The sequence below is a fragment of the Vipera ursinii genome (assembly GCF_947247035.1).
Source record: "Vipera ursinii genome assembly, chromosome: 1".
NCBI classification, from domain to species: domain Eukaryota; kingdom Metazoa; phylum Chordata; class Lepidosauria; order Squamata; family Viperidae; genus Vipera; species Vipera ursinii.
In genome coordinates, this window is record NC_139512.1 from 194,779,132 (window position 1) to 194,804,085 (window position 24,954).

The 24,954-nt window shown below is 39.8% G+C and overlaps 1 protein-coding gene across 8 annotated transcripts in view; it reads left to right on the forward strand.

Moving 5' to 3' along the window:
* Positions 1–6,610: 6,610 nt before the first annotated feature.
* Positions 6,611–24,954, forward strand: part of EHBP1 (EH domain binding protein 1) — a 295,160-nt gene continuing 276,816 nt past the window's right edge. For 7 of the 8 annotated variants that reach the window (XM_083369525.1, XM_083369529.1, XM_083369527.1 and 4 more), the window contains exons 1-2: positions 6,611–6,871; positions 7,982–8,396. In XM_083369525.1, coding sequence (XP_083225651.1) covers positions 8,293–8,396 — 104 coding nt within the window. In that variant the 5' untranslated portion in view covers positions 6,611–6,871; positions 7,982–8,292. The remainder of the gene's footprint in view (positions 6,872–7,981; positions 8,397–24,954) is intronic. The other variant, XM_083369526.1, reaches the window with a different exon arrangement.

The window sequence follows — 24,954 nt, forward strand, 5'->3', positions numbered from 1 at the left end:
GAAACGGAAGCCTGCACAAAGAGCCTGGAAATTTGAAACTTTGGCTCATTTTCTCCCAAGCGGTCTCCTCAGATGCTGCAAATTCGTGCAGAGTTGCTGTTCCAAAACATCCTGAAACTGCCAGGTTGGAAAGGCCAGCTTTGGGGTTTGGTTGTTTAAGTTTGTTTTGTTTCCTTTTCTTTAAGCAAACAAGGAAGTCCTTCTTCTTGAAAGGCGGTCAAAATCAAGTTACCACTAATTTCATTGTTTACTAAAGGAAAACGTAATTCCTAAACTGATTTGTGCTACAGATTGTAATAGAAGACCATAACAGTGCTAAAATAAAAGTCTGGTAAGACCACACAGGAAGAGCTCCGAAATGCAATATCCAGAATATTGGAAAACTCCAGATTTGTTTTCTTCTGGGCGGAAAAAAAAGATTAACAAGGAAAGAGAATATTGAACAAACCAAACAATTTGGGGGTCCAGCTGGTTTTAAACTAAGCAAATGATGGGAATCAACATAAATTGTGATAATAAAGCCTGATTGTTGTCTTTCTGAACTGCTTAAGGTAAAGGTTCCCCCGCACATGCGTGTTGTCGTTTCCGACTCTAGGGGCCGGTGCTCATCTCCGTTTCAAAGCCGAAGAGCCAGCGCTTGTCCGAGGACGTCTCCGTGGTCATGTGGCCAGCATGACTAGATGCCAAAGGCGCACAGAACGCTGTTACCTTCCCACCAGAGTGGTCCCTATTTTTCAACTTGCATTTTTACGTGCTTTCGAACTGCTAGGTTGGCAGAAGCTGGGACGAGTAACAGGTGCTCACTCTGTTATGCGGCACTCAGGATTCGAACCGCCAAACTGCCGACCTTCTGATCGACAAGCTCAGCGTCCTAACCCACTGAGCCACCGCGTCCCTTCTGAACTGCTTACTAATGTACTAATAGCAAACTCATTACTCAAAATTTAGTATCCAAGCACAAGAGGGAGCCAATAGCAGATTTGGGAAAGTTTTGAAAATTGCAGAACTATCCTTCTTCTCCACTGACCAACACCCCCCCCTTCAAAACAAGTAGAAGCTATCATAATCAGAGTGAACACAATTGGATCCAGAATGTTTGGTGAGGTTTTAGTTTGATTTGTTCTACAAAACAATATAGAACAAACAAAATTCAAAAGGAAGATGAGATTGCTTATCCCGTAAGACTGTATGGCTGGCTGAAACTTTACAGTGGAAACTTTAAGTGTTCTAGTCAAATCCCACCTCCCATTGATATCACCCCAGCGACATGAGATCCCTGCAAGCAGCTATGCATTCATCAGAATTGGCAGTGGGGGTGGGAGCCGATGTTGATGCAGCTGTATACAGGTCTGCAGATGTCCACATGAAAGTGATGTTGGCAAAGGATCGGACGGTTATTGCAATCATTACATGCAGAGCATTCTGGGTAAAATAATCTTGAATAGGACTTTCCAAGAAATATGCATAAATCATGGCCAAGAAGCCTCTTTGAGTAAAAAATGGTCACTCTGGATTATCCCTACACTAAAATCATTTTTGGAGGGAGTGCTCTAGATGTCCTCCAATCTCAGCATCAGTGAGGTGTGAAAAGTGGTTACTGAGGGACAGCCTCTCTGACTTTGGAAGGCAGTGTCCGATGCCATCCTTGCTGTTGTTTTGGCACCAAGCATTGACATTCTCATAGATCTTTTAATAATCTGTCAAATCAGGTAAGAAAGAAATCTTAATATTCATTGTTCTATTATTGTCATTTAGAGGCTAAGCCAGTTTGGTTACCATAATTTATTTGGGTGAGGAAATAATCAGGCAGGGAAATAGGTCCTAAATATCTTACCACTCTTCTTCCTATCAGACAGGTTACTCTCCCACTATGACTACTTATAATTATTTTAACTGAGCCCCTGCCAGGGATATAAACTAAACAGCAGCATGGATTATAATATAGTCCTCTTCATTCCATCTCAAAATGATTTCTCCCAAAAGTGAACCCACTTTTGCGTTTTCCCCTTCAGTTCTGCTAACTGTTCTAGGTCCTGACTAAATATTTCATATAATCTTTTAAAGACTTGAGCCTAGGGTCTTTACATAGAAAAATGTCCAAGGGATGAAGCTCTTATTAACCAGCCCTAAAAGTACTGCAGGCCATTAATGATGGTGAAGTTGGAACAAGAGCAGCCACCATCATTGATGGCTTGCATTACTTCTAGGTAAAGAAATAAGCACCGCTATTGCTGCTGGTGGTGAAGTTGCTATGCAAGAGAATTCTAATCTATAGCATTCCTTGGTGCAGTTCCTATTCTTGCTACATAGAGAACAATGGGAAATTTAAACAAGCCCTTGTTCTCTTGCTTTTTTTATCATACAGCCACAAAAATAGGTAAGTGATAGTTCACGCCAACCTTTAGCTGCCATCCAAACTTCAGGAAAATAATCATCTATTTTGGGAGGCAAATTAAAAAAACATAGCAAGTAACAATTTCTGTTGTTTGTTATAGGAATTCAAAATCCTTTCTATTTCTTAAAAAAATGCTTGCCATTTGTTTGTGGCAGGTAGCACTACTATGGACTACCAATCCACATACTAAGAAAGTTCAACAGGGTTTAATTTTGGGGGAGACATAAAGGAAAGTTGATATGTTGCTTTGGGGTAATTTTTGTCCTTGTATGCCTCCTTGTGTTTTGTAGTTACAAAAACTAGTTATAATGCTGCTATTAACTCTTGCATGAGTAACATTAACATGACAACATAAAACTATATTGCCTCAAATTCCACAAATTAACAAAATCTGCATTCAAATGCACGCCAAGCTTAACATCAACAGTACAAATGAACATTGAATGAATGAATAAATCAGGTAAGAATTTGTTTCAAATATAGACTGTAAATATAATAGCTGTAGAAAAAAAGGAATCTTTGAATGGTCTGATTATTATTCCTTCTTTAAATAATTATTACACACTTCAATTTCTAGTCCTCTCTGTCTTAAACAGTGGGATGAACAAATCAAAATATCCATACTAAAATATAACTATTTTGCTATGTATAATTCCTTTATGTTATTTGATCCTGACACTTGAATGCAAACACAAAGAAAAAAAGTATTTAAGCTCTATGCTTTAGCAGATCTTAAGAGCCAAATAATTCCATTTTTCTGAGACATTAGCTGAGATTACCTTAATTTGTCCTACTGGGAGCCAAAACTGGAATGCATTTTTATTGCTGTTGCTAGCTTTGGTAGCTTCAGAATTGCTTGAAAATCAGTTGCTGCTACAACTACACAGGTGTTGAAGGAAAACTCATGGTTCAGTCCAAGCCAGGAATAAACAACATGGCAACTGCTTTAAAAAAGAAGGTTGAAGATTATTGTAGAGGAGAGCCAGAAAGGAAGATGGCTCTGGAAGAAAGAGACCACATGTAGCAAGTGGGTGTTATACCCTCTGGAGCCTTTTGTTTGGAGTTGTTTCCTGTTCCTGTTTGAGGCTTTGATTTCCTGTGTCATGTATTCTGACCTGAGTCTAGGTGTGCCCTTTGGCATCTATGAGTTAATCCTATTATGTCCTGCCTTAGACTTTGGGTGGGGTATGCAGATTTTAGGTGTCTTTGTCTTCTTAATCTTCTAGCTGGGGGCATCCAACCTTCCTGGATTATTTATATCTGCATTTCTATAGAGCTGGTTTCTGCTTGAGGGAGGGAGACTTTGGTCTATTAAGAAAAACTGGGCATGCTTTTCCGCCCCTTTAAGATCCTTTAAGGAAATATATTTTTCTGCCCTTTTAATATTTCCTTCTCTGGGGGGCTGACTTCCCACACAGGACAATAGCCAATGTTCTATATACAGGCTTCTGTGCAGTGGGACTTCTAAATTTTAGTTATCTGGAACTTGTATAGGCCATGCACAGTGGAGCAAAGGAGAAACCTTTTCCCTGGGAAAATCATTCTCTCAGCACCATGCCGTAACTGGTAATAATCCCTGATAATAAATAATTCTTAGTAAATATACATTTGACAAATGACCTCTGTTTTGGGTTATTACTGCAGTTGTTAGGATTGATCATGTCTGAGTTTGAAATTGGATATTTTTAATAATTAAAATATAATTAAGTAGCTTGATTCAAAATATAATACTAAGTCAATCACTTGTTGGATTTCACCAAGTGGATTTCACTTGTTGGCTAAAACTTTCCTATATAGAGTAAATTTCAAAGTTTTTTGTGTATTTTATTTTACATTTATAGAAACAAAAAGGATCAGGGAATCACAGTTTCAATTAAAATTGTAAATTCAAAGGAGCTGTGAACATGTTCTAAGGAAACTGCTAGTCCACTCTATGAGAATTAGCCTCACCAGAAAACTGAATTTTAATCCTTGACATTTTCAGTAGGGTTAATCTAAGCCAGGTGTGGCCCACAGACCACATACAGCCCTGGATAGTTAGCAATGTGATCCCATAAGATCGTAAAACATTTAACATTATTGTGATTTATATACATTAACTATATTATGTATTTTATATGAGGCCCAACACAATTCCTCTTAAGTCAATGTGGCCCAACAAGCCAAAAGATTGAGCACCCCTGGTTTAGGCAATTGCTAGATTACATGGAAATACAGAAACTTCCACCTAGTGGCTGTCTAGACTTTTAATAACAAGATTTGCAGCTTGAAAGAACCCCAACCAAATGATGTTATGGAATGTGGAGAGAAGACCGATGATGTGACCCAGCATGAAAATTAAAATACCCAATAACTACTACCGTATTTCTTTTGTCAACTTCTGCCATTGCTTGGAAAATTGAAAGAGATCAGCTCAACTGTCCATTTTTCCAATCTGAAATTTAGTACTATAGACAGTGGACTACTCTGTCATAAATGTTATTTCTCAGCTGGTTCTGAATTAAAAGTATTGGTTTAGCCAGAGTAACTTTGAATATTTGCCAACAGTAAAAGAAGTGTGGGTAGGCAGTAGTGTTTGGTAGCTGCATATTTCTCGTATATTATGGGGGGTTTCAAGCCTTTAATTTTTCCAGGATTACAAGAGGCCATGTGTATATAGTAAGTTTGCCCAATCAGTAAGCAATAATTTAAAAATAACACAACAATGAAGACACGTTTTAATTTTGTAACTAATTTTCTCTACATCGATGAGAAACTATATGCTTTTGCTGTACTGTCTTTAGTAGAGTGTAATACGAACCTAAAAGCAAAGAACAAAATGGAAAATATTAATAAGTAATGATGTTTTGAAAAGCAAATTGCTGAACAGCTACTGTATCCTTTGCATAGGAAGGAGGGATGTCTGTATAATGAATACAAAAACAATATGGCTAAAGATATACATGCAATACAAGAAGAATCTTATGTCTATGCTATCCCAGATCCAAAGATCTTTAATAGATTTTTTTCTGTTTTGATTATTTAATATTGCTGCCTGAAACTTGTCCTACTTTTTTTGCAGGAATATATTAAAGAACAAACACACTTTTTAATGTAGCTCTTTTGTTTGCTAACTGTTGGTGAAGAGTTGCTTAGAGAGGAATACCAAGACTCAAAAAAGTACTTAAAAATATTTGTGCAGAGGGAATCCTAATGGGCCCAGTGAAGACCAAGCAGGCTTACTGATTCCTAAGTGCAGCTGACAATTGGAACAGAAAAAAAAGAAATTCAGGTAGAGGAGTGGATAGAATGGAGGGTTTTAGAAGGCAGCATGGCTGGCTGGCACCCGAAGAGGAACACTCGTTACAGAGCTCCCTCTTCTCATTTAGGAAAGAGGAACATAAAACTAGAAATCAACTCTTTAATTTATTTGGTCAAGACATGAGAAAGATTACAGTTACCATTTATAATTAAATGATTGGGGGGGGTAGGTAGATGCTTACTGCTAACCAGAGGTCCTCAGTTAAAGTCGTTACTTGATGTATTATTTTTAAAATGCACATGCTCCCAAAATGTATCCCCATAACTCCAGGATGCGTTCTCCTCCTAGTCCAGTTTGCCAAGCTGCGGCATTAGTTTGGATGTTTTGTAACTTAAGAGTGAGGTACTCCTTTTCAAATAACCCCAATCTTACACCTCGACCTCAGATTTCTAACCATTTGTAAAAGCAATTAGTACGTATGTAGGGACGATCCACTAACAGGATCTAAACTACGGTCACGTAGGTCAGCGCCGAAGCCTAAGCCTTCTGAGTCCGGAGACGAGTAAGTCTTCTTTCCGAATGATCGACCAGCCGCAGTTACTTATTTCCCCGATCCAAAAGCTTGCAACTTTCCTCAAACGGATACCCCTTTTGCCCAATTATGACTCGGTTCGGTATAAACAACCCGCCTCTTCAGAATTCTGAAAGCCAATAGAAAAACAGCTCTGAGGCAAAGACGAACGAACCCACCGTTTATTTTTCTCGCTTTTCATCCCACCCCTGCTGCAAGGAGGGCTTGGGTTCCCCCGCCCGCTCCGTCCCTGCCTGGCGGAATGATTGACACAACCCTGCGGCCAATGGACGCGCTTGCTTGGCGAGGACTCCGAGGCCTTGCCAATGGCGTGCTCTGAGCCGTAGGTTTGGTTGCGCCGCTGGGCGAAGTTGCTGTGAGGCGCGCACCTCTGGCTGCAGGAAGGTAGTGACTGTGGAATGCGAAGTGGTGCTGGGACCTTCGGACGATCAGTGGCGCTGCCACCGCCTTCTGGCTGGAGGCTTGAGAAGGGAAGCCTTGGGCTTGGATTGAGGCTCCCGGATCTGCAGTGTTGATCCCCCGGGTAAATGGAAGGGATCTGCGGCGGCTGCAGCTGTAATAGGCAGAGCTAGTATTGGATGGCGTGTGTGACAGCAGCAGAGCCAGCCTTACTAGGATTAAATGTGCGTGGAGCAGGAGGAAGGTAAGAACGGGAAAAGGCGGCGGCGAGACGTCTGAATGGCTGCTTGGTGATTTCACCTTGTTTTCTCTGCCCTAACGATTCCCAGATTTGGGGTGGTGGGTGGTGGTATGTCTTGTGTAGCTCTCAACACTCCCCTCCCCTCCTTCTCTGTCCCCAGATCAAAAGGCTTTGGTGCTCTGAACCAGCCCAGAGCCAGGGCTGAGCACGAGGGTCAGAGAATGAGTAACAGACCATTGGAAGAAGAATGGAAAAGGTGTCTGTGTTGGTGAACAAGCCAGGCAGGCAGAAACAATGAAGGAGGCAAAGACTCTTGAAAGAGCAAGGGAATGCTCTGGCAAGCAGGAGAAATCTTTGGAGGAAGAACTCTGCCCCCTCCAGTGCATCTCTTTCCACGTTCACTGGTCCCATCATTACCCTCTTCTCTCCACCCCTTGCCCACTCCTTCTTCAGTCAGAGGCCACGAAAATAAAACAATAAAAATTGTTCTTCTCTCCCCCTCCCAACTCTCATGTTCTTGGCTGGAAAGAAAGTATTGTGGCATAAGAATTGTACCCTACAAAATGAAAAGGGTAATTATTCTCCTAAGCAGCTGAAACTAAGCAAACACCCTTACATCTACCCTCTTGCACGCACATCCAATATAAACAGTGCAAGAGCATCCTTACCCTCATTTCTCCATTATGTACGAATTCCCCTAGGAAGAATGGCTGGGGAGGAGACAACTGTTACACCTTTTTGTCATCAGCATGGAGACAAAGAACTTCTCACATCTCCCTTTGGGTGTTCTGCTGGCAGTGCCTTAACCCAGCACTGTTTCCGAAAGATGCTGGAGAGTGGTCCTGACCTTCTCCTTTAAATATCTATTTGTGTGTGTGTGTGTGTGTGTGTGTGTGTGTGTAAGAGAGAGAGAATATAATGCTGTTTTAGAAGATAAGAATGCAGATTAAAAATACTGATTGGTTTGGTTTATTTCCAGACTGACTCGTGGCTAACATTCTTGAAATTGCTTCTGCATTTTTTCCTTCTTTCAGGGTTTGGAAAGGGAGGGGGCGTGATTGCAGTGTGAAGGGCATAAAACATTGCTTATAGAACTGCAATTCTTTTTTCTAGGTTCATGATCTGAAACTCACTGGAACCTATGAAGAGACATGACGACTTCATAAGGGACTTTTCTACAATTGCTTTCTTGTTCCAAATCACGATGCCCCCAGCCAATAATGTGCCATACACTTAAGGCAGGATTTACCCTGGGAAAGGGATATCCAAACTATGAATACTGAACAGCTTTTCAGCCTCTTACTTGTCTGTTATTTTTGTTAGACTTCTGTGCACATTGTTCAGCATAAACAGTTATACTGCCTTGCTCAGCTTGAACCTTCCTATTCCTGTTGAGCCTTCAAGTGTGCTGATTCTTCTGCAGCATGGCTTCAGTATGGAAAAGACTGCAGCGTGTTGGGAAACATGCATCCAAGTTCCAGTTTGTGGCCTCTTACCAGGAACTGATGGTTGAGTGCACCAGGAAATGGTAAGGAGTGTCTTCGGTTGAAATGAGCTGCTGATACCCGAGCATCACGGTTGCCTCTTCTGCTGATGATTGTATCATCTCTTCTCCAGTGGGACAATAGGCAATTGGAGAATAATTACTCCTCTTTTGTTAGGATTGCTGATAGAGAATCATCATATCAAGTACCCCTTAGCTTTGTGCATTTTTCTCGGAATGCTGTAGATTTTCTTTGTTTTAATATGTTATCACATCAGGCTCTTGGCAGTCCCACAAACTAGATAGCTGGTGTCTGCCAGAGGCTAAGAATGCAATTTATCACGCTCTCTGTATTTCTGACTTTGGCCAAAACATATTTCTTTTACCATTCCAGTGGGGAAGAGAAAAATTCAAGACCTGGCCCTGAGAATTCTCTTATTTCCTTGGTCAGACAAAGATTCCTGAAATCTTTGCCTAGTGAAATACAGTTTAAGTCAGTGATGGCGAACCTTTTAGAGGCCGAGTGCCCAAACCACAACCCAAAACCCACTTATTTATTGCAAAGTGTCGGGGGCCGCATCAGCATTGTGGTGCCCTCAGGGTGTGTGTGTGTGTGTGTCCCACTAGGTGGGCGTGGCTGAGGTGGTCAAGGCAGACTGAGTGGGCGTGGCCATCTTGATGTTGCTCATGGGAAGGATGCCTTTGGGGGCTGGACAGGATTGGGGGAGATCCAGAGGGTCTCTGGTGGTGGAGCGGTGGGCAGGAGGCTTGTCCTGCAGGGTGATGCAGGGGGTAGGGTGGGGTGCCATTGCTGTGGGGCAAGGCAAGGTGAGGCAGGGGCAGATGCTGTCTACACCATCGGCCCCTGCACACAGAGGCCAGCGACCGCATGGGGACGTGATCTACCACCTCTACTCAAGCTTGCTAGCTGGCTGCTTTGCCTTCTTTGTGCTGGGTGGGGCTGCTGCTGTGGGCAGTGGCAACAGCCTAATGGACCTGCTCAAGCTGCTGGTGGCAGCAGGCGTGCCCACAGAGAGGGCTCTGAGTGCCGCCTCTGGCATGCGTGCCATAGGTTCGCCACCACTGGTTTAAGTTGTCTGGCTTGTCCTGAGTAATCGGCTGCATGACCCTAGTCTCAGATGCCTGGTTTCATTCTGCCAGGTGGGCATTCAATGTGTCTTCTGCTTTTTTTTCACAGGAAAAAAAGGCAGAAACCTATATTGTAACTGAATCAGTTTTTTTTTAATTCGATCTCTTGGACAAACTTTATATCTGTCTTCTCTACTTTCCTTCTTTTCTTGAGTGAGCATATTTTTGACCTTTTTTTCTTTAGTGAAGCAGATTTTTGACTCTTCAGAATAGATCCTGTGTGTGATGGACTGTATTGATTTGTTTTTATTTTCTGGCTCTACTGTACAGCACGGGTGTCAAACTCCATTGTATCACGTGACGTATCGTGACGTTTTTTGCCTTTGCAGAGCCGGGGTGGGCGTGGCCTCTGCATGATGCATCTGGCCCACGGGCTGCCAGTTTGACACCCCTGCTCTACACACGGGCAGGATACTTAATTATTGTATTTCTGTGGAATTTTAAATTATTCAATATAACGCATGAATTACATTATGTTTATACCAATCTGACAGTATTATTATTCCAGTGTTACTGATTATTATTAGATTTTATCCCACTTTTTATGGCATGATTTGAATCAAAAAAATCAATGGCTATCTGACTTTCCCCCAATACAATCTTGAGTGGTCCTGAGTTTGAATTATTTGTAGCCTGATCTGATTTGAGGAAATGCTAGCTAACTATGTAATATAATGATGGACAAATGTATTTTCTCAGATTAGGACATGAGTACAGAGCATCTTACTGTTGTACATGCTTAAGGAATGAAGGGTTGCCCATGAATTTCCTTGAATTTCCATGAATTTTCACAAAAAAATTCATCGAAGACCTCCATCTGACACTGATACTTCAGCGAGTTTACTTATAAAAGCTTTTACACTTTAACAAATTCCCAAGAATTCCACAGGTGAAATTTTAGTTATTTCATAGGTATTAAACCATAGAGAAAATATCAGGCTAACTATAAGAATGTCAGAGAACTTGCTTTTTGCTATATTCTGGGTACATGTCTTCTTTTCCACAAAATTCTTTCCTTTTTTCCACCTGAATAAGTTACCATAGTATGAATTCTCAGAACTGTTCTCAAACATCCTGTTTGTTCCACTTTGTCAGAAAAGGAAGTTTCTTCTACTGCACAAAGCAAGGTGCTGACCAGTTCTCTACAGAATCTGATTTCACTGAAAATAGTTCTCTTATTAACTAAAATATTGAGCTGGGGATAAGGATGCAGTTTTCTTTAATTTAGAGTTCAGTACCAATGCTTATTTCAAAACTTTTCCCCAAACAGACTTACAAATAAGATCCAATTAAAGAGTTTGGGACTTGAATTTTGCATTGTAATATTTTTGGTACAGTGGTTTAAAATCCTTAACTGATTCATAACATTTCTCTGATAAGCCCATGTGGATATTATATTATTTTTTGGATAGAAATGCAGCTCACTGATTCAGTCCACATGATTAAGCCTGTGATATTATGGCTCCAGAAAATATTGTGTCTCAAGTTTATTATGAGGCTGACAGGCCCCATTAAAGTCAATTTTAGCCTGTACATTTCCTATAATGATAAATTCTCAATGTGCCTGGTGAAACTGTGTTTTACTGTGACAAAGCTCATCCAAGAGCAGTTCAGCCATTGTGTGAATGTCCTTTTTTAGCACATGCATTAAATATAAGATTTTTCTGCAGCATTAGTAGCTTTATAGAAACCCCTGTAAAAAATGTTCAGTCTGGTTCTACTTGGATATCTAAGTCCATTGATATAAATGGTTTTAGGTATGCTTAGTTCTTTGTAGGATTGGGCTGCTAACATAGACACTATCTTGAATTTCCTCAGCTCTGTAAAAATTGGAAGTATTATAATCAAAAAGTTTTATATGCATTAAAGTCAAAATGTTAACCAATTTCCCTCCACGAAGGATGATTCTCTGCTAAACTATAGATGATCATATTTTGGCTACAAATAACTACTTTCCTAATGGTGTTTTGGTGTTTATTTTGGCTTATGGTGCACAGCTTGGACTTCCTAACTTAACTACTGCCTTGATTAATATTATAAGGGAACAAATCTGGCTTACTTAAGTCGCAAAAAATGTGAGAAAATACTTTTAAGTGTCAAATAGAGCAACAATTAGGAAGTAAGCCCTTGGACAATATTGTAAGCATACTTTTAATTACAAAAAATTTGGCTAATTCTTATTTTATTGTGCTAGTATTCTAATATTCCAACAATACGATGCCTTTTTGGAGGAATAATAGGCCTTTTATAAGTCCACATTGCCAACAATAATATCTCTAAGTACTCTTGGGAAAAATGGATTCTGAGAAAAGCTTATTCAGAATAGCTGATGCACATAGAGCAGGGGTGTCAAACTCAATTTCATTGAGGGCCGCATTAGCATTGCAGTTGCCCTGGGGGGAGGGCTGGGTGTGGCTAGGGTGGGTGTGGTCTAGTGGGTGGGCGTGGGTGGAGTGCGTATGGCCTACTGGGTGGGAATGGCCAGCTCTACATCATTTGTGTCAATGGTGCCTATGGGGGCCCGGGCAGGAGTGGGACAGATCTGAGGGTCTCTGGCAGAAGGAGATGGGACCAGGGAAGTGCCAAGGCATGGTCCACTGGAGGAGCCTCACTGTTCCTCTCAGGCCATGTGGGGGGGACTGGACGGTGGCGTGGAGGTCAAATGCCTAACCCAGCCCTCAAGCATCCACAGCACTAAGCCCAGCCCCACTTCCCCAAGGGGGCGCCCAGCTGCATTTACCTCCTCCTCACGGCTGCTGCTGCTGTGCTTGCTCTCCTTAGCCAGGTTGCTCATGATGGGTACGAGGGCAAAATCAAGAGGGAGGCCCATTCCCTCTCCGTGTGAGGAGACCTGGCTTTGTATCCAAAGCTTCCTTAGCAATAGGATGGGAGACACCCCATGATAGGCCAGGAGGAGGGGGCAAGGGGATGGTGAAAGGGCAGCTGGGCAGGACTAAGGTAGGACTTCCCTCAGACCTTCCCTCTCCTTCCTTCCTTCCAAAGAACAGAGTGGTGGGAAAATATTTGAGATGAGGGAGGGAGAAAAACAGGCAAGAAACACAGCTGGGGAAGTGTCATCCTTCGTGAGGAATGAAGAAATGCACCATTGCCTGGAAATGGCCAGCACATGGCCCTCGCCTACTTCACATATCTGGCTTGGTGGGCTCTATGGGAGGGGATGCCATGAGCAGCGTGAGAGTCGATGTTACCTGCGCAATGCTGCCCAGCCCCTAGCCTGCCCGGTTTTGACAGGTAGCGGGGTGCTCTACTCACAGTGCCAAGAGGCTGAGCCGGGTGGCATGAATCTGAAGAGAAGCACAACGCTACCCAACCCCTAGCCTGCCCGAAGTAGGCAGGGCCATGTGCTGGCCACTTCCAGGCAATGGTGCATTTCTTCATTCCTCACAAAGGGTGATACCTCCCCAGCATGCGCCGAGGGGGCAGTGCCGACATGTTTTCAGATGGCCTTGTGGAGCTAAGACTGAATGTATTTCAGCATAGATGACCACCACGAAATTGTACATTGGCTCCTGGCCCGCCGGGGCCAAGACAGCAGGGGCCGTTCCCTTATTGTTTCCAGGATGGCTTCGCGGGCCACATGAAACCACTTCATGGGCCGGATCCGGCCCCCGGGCCTTGTGTTTGACATGTCTGACATAGAGTAGTGGAAATAAATAGCATTGCTATCAGGAATGAAACTTGATATTAAATGTCCTGAAATTTGACATGCATGTTTGAAAAAGGCAATTTTATTCCTGAGAGTGATGCTCCATATTTTTTTTTAATTGCCCTTTTGAATATTGTTGCAAAGATGAAGAGTTAGAGCACTGATCACAGCCTGTAATATGGTGTTAATAGGAAGCTGCCGTTGCTCTGTTTTACTTCTTTACTATTTTTCCTCTCCAGGCAGATAAGCTCTTGGCAGAGCTTCACCTGTCTTTTATAAGGGAGGGATTTTCTCTCCTCCTTTTCCATTTCTATATTAGAGCTTTCTAAAATGCTTTCTTTTGGTAACTATTAAAAACAGCTGAAATAGTCCCAGGGTGAAGGTTGACCTTTATTTGCTTTTTTAAGGGATATATTGTCTGCTGAAGGTTATTATGCTAGTATGTTTTATAACTCTGGAATATAGCAGCTTTCCTTTGCCAAGCCACTGAGGCCTAACCTGCAGGAGTTAATAAAATTTATGAGTAGAGTTTCCTCAAAGTTCTTGAGAGTCACTATTTCATTAGAGGTGGGTTATTTCCAACCCACTGGGCCTCCCTGTCTTCAGACCTTCTACCTGAAATGGTAGTCCCTCCCTTTCTCATAGACATACCATCCCAGCAAAGCGCTGGTAGTATGTTTCAGGGGGACTTCTGAATCCTAGCCTTCTGTTCTGTACCAGCCTGCTACCGGCCCTGCAGAAAAGGCAGGGATAACCCCTTTTACAAGAAGGCAAGAGGCTGGAATTACGCCTGCCAAATTTATTGCTACAAAAACAAACAGAACAAGACACAAACCAAGAAACAGGAGCTTTTCAAGCGGTTGCCTTCAGCAAACCAGCCCTCCCACGCATTCCCCCTTAAGTACAGTTCAGGGCGTGGCTTCTCTCTGCCTCCTTCCAAGGAGCCCCATTGCCTTCCTCTGTTTACTCCTGATTGACTGCCTCCTGCGTCGGGCATCCTTGAACAGGGCCAGCTGTGGGTCATCTTCATCCACGCTGTCAGGCTCACACAGCTGGGTCTGTGTCGTGACCAGATGAGAGAGGCCTGGCTGGGGGCTCTCATCAAGCTGTCCAATCCCCTCAACAAGCTCTTCAACACCCCCCTCCTCCTCCTCCTCTGAGTCGTCCGAGCCAACTGCCGAACCCACAGGCTGACCCTGAATCACAACACCTTCCCCAAAGAGGAAACCTGAGAGGTAGATGAGATGACCCGCCAATAAATTTATCTTCTCCAGAAATTCAACCTCACATTCACTATCTTTGCTGCAACAGCTTCACAGACTCAAGTAAGTATTGAAGAAAAGAAGTTAAGAAAGAAGAGCTGCCAACAGCTAAATACAAGGTATCATAGGATTATCTCTAAATACATATGCCAACCCCAGGGTTTGAATCCTAAGCATTTTCATCATATCGTTTCAAGTTAACTGACAGTTGGCCATGATTTTCCTGGCCTTGAAGACAGGAGACATTCCTTTCATTTTTAAATTAACAAATTCTCTGGGACATACAAAGCCTTGGTTCTGGCCTTGCCTTCCTGATTCACACTTTTCCCAATGGGTAGGGGAACAATAATAGCAACCACTCTTATCAGCAAACTTTATCCATAGTTCCCCAATTACACCACCTACAATTGTAGCCTTACCGTTTTTTAGTATTATTAGTTTTGTGATTTTCATCGTTTTTCTTGGTCACTAGCATTTATGGCATTAATATTGATTCCGCTCTTTGATGTATTGCTATGATTCCCTTAGAGATCTCCAAAGTATTCTTTCCAACATTTTGCATTTTTTATCAAGGCTTCATATTTAGCCCTTTTCACTCACTTCCGAGCCGTTTTATCTCCACCAAAATCACTAATTTGAAGTTAACTATTTTTATCCTTTTTGTCTACCTCTTTTTGCAGCTGTATTTTCTCTCCATTTACATTGTACAAGATCCTTCTTAGATTAATCTCTCCCCCCCCCCCCGATCCATAGCTTCTTTGATTTCATCATTCCACCAAGAATTATGCTTCTTTGGCATTTTGAAACATTATGTTTTTCAATCTCTTCCAACTAGCTTCTACTGCATCCTTCTTATATCCCTTTATTTTGTGGGAATATTAATCTTGCCTCATTACGTTCATGCTATTTTTCACTAGTTTCTTTCACTTCTTTCTTTTTTCTATGTCCATTTTTTCCCGAAGTTGCCGCTTATCTTCTAGCAGAAGAGGACAACTTCCAACTCTGACTATTTATGATGGCTTTCCCCCTACTGAAATTTCAATCCAGCTAGAAATGCTATAGATAAATTGAAATGAACGCCTGATTTTTACAATTTTCTTGAGATCTGCAAACAGATCCTTTTGCATATTTGTTTGCATGATTGGTCCTCTCATTAGGTAAAGTAAAAACCTCAAGTTATAGAAGCCTGGGAGCAGGTGGGAACAAATGAGTTATTAAAAAAAAGTATATGTATACAAGTGTACATATATACTTGTGTATACCATTACGTTTTTCTGCATCCCTTAAGATAGTTACAATAGTGGCGAATATATGTAGCTCGGGCGTAGGATGAGGGTGAAGGTTCGTTCTCCGAGTTGGTTGGTTTCCGAAAGTTTCATTACCAGGCTAGGTAACATCTTCAGCGGCGTTTAATATGGTATTAAGTTATTAAATACAATGCTGAAGATGTTACCTAGCCTGGTAATGAAATGTTCGGAAACCAATCCACAAGCTTGGAGTATGAACCTTCACCATCATAGACTGTTGCCTTTTAGTCATGTTGTGGGTGTTGCATTATTGGCGTTGGAATCCACTGCCTTTGCATATGGCATAATGAGGAGCAGTGTTGCTTACCTCAAGCTGTAGAATATCAAAGGCTGATAATGAATCTGTGCTACAATTTGTATGTTCATTTGATCTAAACTTCTTACATAAACCATTTAAATTACTTAATAAGGTACATTTTACTGATGATGAGTCATTTTTTAAAAAAATTGTTTCAGAAATGTTTGTGGGCAGAATACCAAACCCATGTCCTCCTTTTTTCTCCTTTCCCCCAAACCTTCCCTTCTATTTCCTTGCCAGTTCTGATGACTCAGTAATAAAAAAAAATATTTTTTTTCCCATGGTTGTTAAGCATTTCACTGCAGTTGTTAAATGAATCATGTGGTTAGTCATGTGAATCACGCAATTATTAAGTGGATCATAGTAATGATGAAATTACCAAAAATGAAGAAAAATTTTAAAAAATCATTTTGGAAGAATGTTGAGGGATTAACCTGCCGTATAAGTGTATTAGACCTGTGTACTTAAAGTCTTTAAATATGAAAACAAAAAACCAAAAGCAGGTGATACTTTTAGATCAAAAGAAATGGAGGTAGCTCCCTGATCATGCACTCCAAAATGGAAGATTTTGCCACTGAAGTTGAGCAGTGCCATTTAGAAATTTTCTGGGGATGAAAATAATGGTTTAGAAGTTGCATGCAGCTTATTACATGTATCTGCAGTGTGTTAATATATAAGATCAAGAAACAGCGAGAATGAAGAATGTGTCTGGGGAGTTGTGCTGTGTAATTCTCATTTGTGCAAGATGAGTTACTGATAATAAGTTGTTGTTGCCCATCTTTTGATGCTTGTTGGCTATGTTTAGGGATTAATCAGTTTGCAGGTCTGAATCTTATGCATCTGTATGGAGACTGGGTGAGAAATGAATTTGCCATGTCTGTCTGAAGTTGACAGGAAAATGAGACTCTGAGATCTGCTAGAAATTGATTCTACAAAGTGCAAACCTTGCTTTAAACTGGGCAAGTGCTGGAGAAAGAAGATTTGCATGCAGAAAGATTGTTTTACTTGTGAGTTTTTCACAGGTTGATACACTGCCTGTACTAATTCTGGTGACAGGATTTGGTGGCTGTCTGTTTGTTGTAGATGCTCTGAATTTTTTGCATCAGGGATTTCTTGGCTCTTAGATTTCAAGGACATAAAACTTGAGCTTTCAGAGAGATTGGGTGTTGTTTTCAGAAAATCTCTTCAGATTGTATGGTTGAACACTTAATGTATTCAGGCGCATCAGATAGTTCTGCCATATTTCACCCACTTGGAAAAAGACAATGCAACTACTAACTAAGACTTTCCAAGAGACAAAGAAATTCCTTACTAAGTGGGTGTCATTTCCCCAAATCCCCCATTTTTCAGATATATTGGAAAATACATATCTGCCTCCGTTGGAATGTATTTTCTGCTTTAACTTGGCATTAAATTGTAATATTTTTCCTGTTTAATGAAAACTAAGCATGTTTCTTTCAGAGTGTCATATTTCTATATAATTTGTACTTGATTGAAGGTACTGCAACCATCTTTGGCTTGTTTTTCTTCTTCTGGTAAGTGTAATATTTGATAAAGAGTTATCATAGACTCCTGATTAAAAATAATAAATGATACATTTTGTTAAATACCTGAATGCTATGGGTAGTTAAGGTAAGCTTGTTTTTGACAGAATAGAAATATCAGTGAGCCTCCATTTTGCCTAGGTACAGGTTTCCAAGGCTATCAGGGTTAACAATATATGGTAACAATAAAGACTAAAATAAGCCAAGATTAAATACTGCATTATTGCAGTATCTCACACCTTGCAACTCTAAACTTTAAATTGTGAAGTTACAATCCTAAGGATGGTTGCTAATAATCTAATCAAAATGTCTCATAGTCTTTTTTCAATCTTATCCAATCTTGTTCTGCCTCAAAATTAATTTCTAACACCACCAGAGGCATTGCTCCAATCATCTTTCTAATACACTGTCAACATCATTTATATTTGACTGCTGTCACACATATCCTGTTTTTTCCATCAAACCTCCCTGTTACAAGCTATTTTCCTCTTTGACACAGTAATTCCTTCAATTTGATCTCATATTGAATTCCTTAAACTATCTCGGTTGGTTAAAGGTTGCAAGCCTTATGTATGGTTTGATTATTAAGTGAATTGATTCATAGGCATTTTACAACCATGAGGTCCACTCCTTAATTTGGCTTACTGGGAAGACCCATCTCATTACAGGAATGGGGACTGAGAAATCTTGTAATATCAATCTTTGTAGAGGTTGCAGAAGATAATTAATCTAAAATGAAATAGATTGGCTTGAGACCTATGATCGAGGAACATAAGGATATTCATAGATAAATGTTTCTATATATTCCACTACTCTGAAACTTTCTGTGCTCCAAAAGTCTCAATAGTGTTGTTGCTCCATCCCCCAGACAGTATAAGATGAAATGCAAGACTTTCCCATGATGAGGGGAAGAAGAAATGACTTAGAATCAATAGCAATTTTCACAGTTTGAGTAGTGGAGGCCTTCGAATCCTCTTAAGAAGCTTTTATGAGGGAGAGATGTCTGCAGAGAAAAGGAAGGAGTAAAAGCTGGCCTACCAGAAACTAATTTTAAAATGTAAGCTTTTGTGGTATGCAATAGATAACTGTTTCCAGAAGATCAGTCTCTGCCCACCCACTGTCCAACAATATCACTAGTAAAGTTTTATATCCATGGTGGTGAACCTATGGCACACGTGCCACAGGTGGCACACAGAGCCCTCTCTGTGGGCACGCGCGTGGTCACCCCAGTCCTAGGCCTTCAGCTGGGTTTTATAAAACCTTTTCGCTTTAGGCCTCCACTGCCATGTGCAAAAAAAAAGGTTCAATCAGTCAATCATTTCAACTTCTCGTGGGGAAAAAAAAGATCTTGCATAGTTGGAATTGATTGATTGAACTTTTTAGTCCCATCCAGCCTGCCGTTACCACCGCAGCCACGGTCCATGCCCACCCAATGGTCCACGCCCACCCAATGGGCCATGCCCACTTGGCACACCATGATACATAAGTGGGTTTTGGGTTGCAGTTTGGGCACTCAATCTCTAAAAGGTTCTCCATCACTGTTATATATCTTCAGCTTTAGAAAAGTGAAAAGTTGTGACAAAGGAGCAACATTGGAGGAAGTGCTTTTGCTCCTGATACTTCAGAGAATTTGTCTGGAAACTCATTTATATGTAACTTGCTACATCTTGGGTGCAATGTAGGATTCTTAAAAAGATTTTTTTTGCATCTGCTATTAGTGAATTGGGTATTGTATTACTTATTATTATTTCTTGATTTTAATCTTTATTTTTCCACATTTGAAAACTTGCAGTTGGCTTAGCCTTTTGCACAATTGGAGAATAACTTGATAATGCAGCTTGTAGTTGGTTCCCATACTTGGTTTGCAGAAGGAAATGAATTGAGTGTAGGGGGAATCAGATTTCTAGCTGTTGTTTTGGAAAGGCAGTATTGCATTAATTAATATTAAGATATTTGTATCTTAAAGTATTTGCTATGTATTGGGAAATGGAATTAATATTCCATAAACAGTAAATAATTGGATTTCTGCTTTTGATTTGCATTGAGATTTCTCCCGATCAGGCAAACACGCCTCCCTTACCCCTTGCTTTTTGAAGAGCCGTCATTACAGTCCTGCTTTTCATTTTCATCTAGCTCTGTTTGATGCCTGTAACACATCTCTCAAAGAAGCCGATGAAAGGTTGGGTGGAGGAATGTGTGAAAAGGAAACACCCCTGAGAAGGGTAGTAGGTGCAATAAGTTATTCTCTCAATGCTTTCTGGTAGCATTTGTGCTTTCAGTAAAGTAATGCTTAATCACAATGCATTTCTTTGTTTGTAGTCATTTTCCTGTCACTACTTCTCCCACAAGATCCAGCACAACTCTGCATACAGTTATGCACAATTAGATCAGGAGGACATAATGGGACTTAAGCACACATAAACTGTAGACTTTATCACAGCCAAGGGGTTTCATAGAACATACTTTGTTGTTCTGTGGTACATTGGCTAAGAGCAGATTTATTTATTTATTTATTTATTTATTTATTTATTTATTTATTTATTTTATTACATTTATATACCGCCCTTTCCCGAAGGACTCAGGGCGGTTTACAGGGTGATTAAAAACAAAAATACAAAAGTTAAAAACAAATTAAAAAAATTATATCCGTCCCTGAATAAATAAAACCCCAGTTAAAATTAAAATTAAAACTAAAATTAAAATTCTCAGCCTGGGCCAGAGAGCTCAAAGAGCCAGGTCTTCAGGTCCCGGCGGAATGAACGGAGGTCGGGGGCAGTGCTAAGCTCCACTGGCAGCTGGTTCCAAAGGGCAGGCGCACCCACTGAGAAGGCCCTATCCCTGGGTGTCGTCCGCCGGCAATCTCTTACCGGTGGCACCCTGAGAAGACCCTCCCTGTGGGAGCACACTGGATGAAGGGAGCTTGATGCCGGCAGCAGGTGTTCCCTCAGATATCCTGGACCCAAGCCATTTAGCAGTTGAACTAATAAGCTTAATTAACATAATGGCAATAATAAGTCAGCACCTCCACTAGGGATTAAACACAAGTAACACAATTCTGAAATAGTCCTCTCTGAATATAGTATTTAATATATATTTTACTATAATAATATATTTTACTTTTTAAAAAATCTGTTCTAGGAATAAACCAGAATTTCTGCTCATTTATTCATTCCCTTATATTGGTTAACCCAGCTCTTAGACCCATTTAAAAGGCCTTTATATATTTTGCAGTGATTGCTTATATATTTCACAATGATTGTGACTATAATAATATATTTTACTTTTTAAAAAATCTGTTCTAGAAATAAACCAGAATTTCTGCTCATTTATTCATTCCCTTATATTGGTTAACCCAGCTCTTAAACCCATTTAAAAGGCCTTTATATATTTTGCAGTGATTGCTTTATATATTTCACAATGATTGTGACAAGCCACAATCATTTGATGTTGAAGATTTTGTGTGTCCTTGATCATGCAAGGACAGTAAATTACTTGTGAAAGAAAACTTAAGTTTGTGGATTTTAAATGTATACTTGAGGTTATTTAGTGGTTTTCTGAAAATAAATGGTTGTATTATAAGGATGGTGACATATAATAAATTATCAGTGATGGAGAATGAGTTTTCTCCCTATCAGAACTGCATTTATAAGCCTTTATCATTCCCATTTTTAAAAAAATATGTTTTATTGGGGGTTTTTTACATATCACCATCAATATTTGGTAAACAGTGTGTTGTCTGAGTTTGTATTTATAAATAATAAATTACCAGTAGTTTCTATAGTTTCAATTTCAACAGAGTAGCTTTCCTTGATTTTATCTTCTTCTAATAATATTCTTTTATCAACCTTAAATTAGTACATTTCTTGATAGTTTTAGAAGATAACAATTAAATATCTACGAATATCCTCCACCTTATTATTAAGCTTTTTTTCCTAATTAATCATCTAGATCACCTTATCATCAATCCTGTTTTTAGAGTTCTCATTTAAATTTATTTTCCCCCCAATATTCAAAAGAAAACATTTTTACCTGTTAAAATTTTCTTAAAGTTAATTACACTTATATATTGAAGTCTCTTTCCTCATACGAACCATCCCAACACTTGGTACATTTTTCATATCTTGAAATAGAAAGAACAAAAGACAGAAATAATAATAATATAATATATATAATAATAATATACAGAAATACATATTTTTTATTTTATCATTCCCATTTTATTTTCCATCGCAGCAGTTTCAAACCAAATATATTAAATCTGGGGTGTCAAACTGCCGGCCCGTGGGCCGGATGCGTCATCCGGAAGCCATGCCCACCCCATTGCTGGCAATGGCAAAACCGTCCCGATACGTTGTGCGATGTCACGTGATGTCACGAGTTTGACATGTCTGTATTAAATGGTAGTTGTAGAACAATGTATGTAGAAGACACTTTATGTGTGTGTGTGTGTGTGTGTGTGTGTGTGTGTTTAAAGTTGAGGAAATACAATTTTCTGCTGGAACTTAGTTTTTCAATGACTCAAATTAATGTTGAATTAAAGCTACTTTTGGCACTTACCTTTTGATCTAGTAGTTGTTAAATCTGTTCATCTTGAGCCTTTTTTAAGTATGTTTTATGGAAAAGTTCATCAATGGCTTTATTCTGCTTGCTTGATAGATAGAGTACTGAAGTAATTTGTGAAAGGAAACCGAGGCAAGAAAACGACAAAGGCTTCTCTGTCTTCCTTGTGAGTCTTATCAGGAAATCTGTTTAACTGGGGGGGGGGGAAATCAAGATAGTGGGGGAGTTTAATTTCTTGTTCATCTAGCTCTTGTGTAACCACTGAAGGAGACCCGAATCACTTGTTTTGTGAGATGGCCAGTTATATAAATTTGACAAATGAAATAAACCTTCCTCTTCCAAATATCTCTGTTCAGAATGAGACTACCATGAAAAAAGAGAGGTATCAGTATGCTGGAGGATCACTAAGGTATACAGAAGGACGAAACTATTTAGGAAGAAAAATATAAGGGAAACTTTCCAAAAGCCCAGTTATGACTGAGTATGCTTATTGGCAATGGAATACTGACTGTTGGTGGGTTGGAATGGAAAATTGGAACGAATGGAATGGAATATCTTGGAACACAGCAGTCTGACATGCTGGAAAAATTAAACCTTTATTAAAAAATTAAACCTTCCCACTGACTTCCTTACAATCACAGTCTATGTTCGATCAGTGCTCCACTCTCATTCTTTGTGCTGACATTCATTTATCTTATCTATCTGCACACAGATGCACGATACATGCCTAATTTTCTTTGAATATGCCTCGACCTGGAAAGTAGAATCAAACTTGGGGGGGGGGGAAATGTTCCACGTTCAAAATATTTAGACTATACTGCAGTTCACACAGAGGGAGCAGACAAGGCACAAGAAGTAAGAGATAACCAGGTTTAATAATAAAGATGGGAAGCTGATATGGTTTTTCTAAATTTACCAAAAAAGTGACTCCACAATATTAATTTATAAAAAAGAAATTTGCCAGGGAAGGAGATATTAGTTACTTCAGAGGATCAAAAGATTTACAATGTAATCTGATACATACGGTATATATATAGGCAGGAGAAAATCCCATTGAATTCAGTGGGGCTTATTTCTGGTTAAGTGGGTATAGAAATTTGTAGCTCTAATAACTTGCTACTCTTGCTTCCTAATAGTTTGTAGATTGGGCATTATTTCTATTAACTGGTGATCGTTGTTGCCAGAAAAGGATATATTACCCAATATTCAGTTGTATAATTGCACTGTTCTTGAACAGAATTACGTAAAACAGATTTACTTCAGTTTTTAAAACTCTACAGTTGCTGGGTGGAGTTCATTAATAAAAATATGTTTGTATGTTTTAAAGCTGTTAACGTAAACTACAGAATGTATTTCCTTACTAAAATTTAAAAATCTTGGAAATATAAATAACATTACTGAAAAGTTGCTTCTCTGTTTCTGCTATAAGCTTTCTTTATATAGAGATAGTTTTTCAAGCAAAGTTGAAGTTTTTTTTCTCAACCAATGTCTGAGATTTTTTTTCAGTGCTGTGTTTTAATAAACCCTGAAAGACCTGATGATATTTGGCTATCCCAGGGATAGGCAACCTTGGCTCTTTTATGACTCATGGACTTCAACTTCCAGAATTCCTTAGCCAGCTTGGCTGGCTCAGGAATTCTGGGAGTTGAAGTCCATGAGTCATAAAAGAGCCAAGGTTGCCTACCCCTGGGCTATTCTATACCAATTGCAAACTAACTTTTTTACATTTATCTTTATATTTCTAAGTGTTCTAGGGTTAACTTTGGGTATTTTGTAAATACAACTCTTGTGGGTTTAACAGCGATTTGATGTTCCAGAGCAAGCAACCTCTGTACTTTTCTAGTAATTGTGATAGTTGTAAAAAGTATTTTTAAAATGGCGCCATAGGTTTTATTTACAGATGGTTAAAAGGCTTTGGCATTAGATGTGGCTAAATAAGTGACAATGTTCTGCAAGAATCTGATAGACTCTTGTTCTTGGTCATTGCTTTAAACAAGCAATTACAGGTAGAAAACCTGTTGCTCTCCATATATTGACAATAGATGATTCCCAGGTGCTCAGTCAATCATGGCCAATAGTAAGGGATACTATACTTCAGCAAAATCTAGAGGACCACAAGTTGTCTCTTGTTGAGCTAGCTTTTTTCCTAAAACATTTATGGACAAAAATATGCTTGCACTGGTAAGTGTGGATGGTAGCCTGGGTGAATCTACAGATGAAAGCTATGGTTCATGTTACTTGGCTTTCCACAATGAATGTGCAGCCAGCCCATTCACCTGGCTGACAGACTTTTTCAAGACAGTTTTGATTTGCATAGTAGTGATAGTAATTTGTCCCAGTCACTACAAAGATCTCCCATGATATGCTGCGTAGCTGCAGATCATGGCCTTTAGAAACATATACACATGTATAGCATATGCCAGTTTGGACTAGTGGTTAAAGCACTGGGCTAGAAAGCAAGAGACTGTGAGTTCAAGTCCTGCCTTAGCTATGAAACCCTGCTAGGTGACTTTAGGTTAGTTGCTCTGTCTCTCAGCCCAACCCTTTTCATAGGGTTGCTGTTATGTGGAAAATGGGAGGAGAAAGATATTTTGGATATGTTTGCCATCTTGAGCTATGTAAAAATAATAAAGGCAGGATAAAAATAAGCAAATAAATATATCTGTATACATACAGAGGCAAGTAGAAAATCCCACCTCCACCCTGTGATATACTGGCCTCTTATTTTAGCTCATTTTCTGTTCTTTCTAATACTCCATTTATTGTTTTAATATTTTATTTATTAGATTTTTATCCTACCTTTATTACTTTTTATA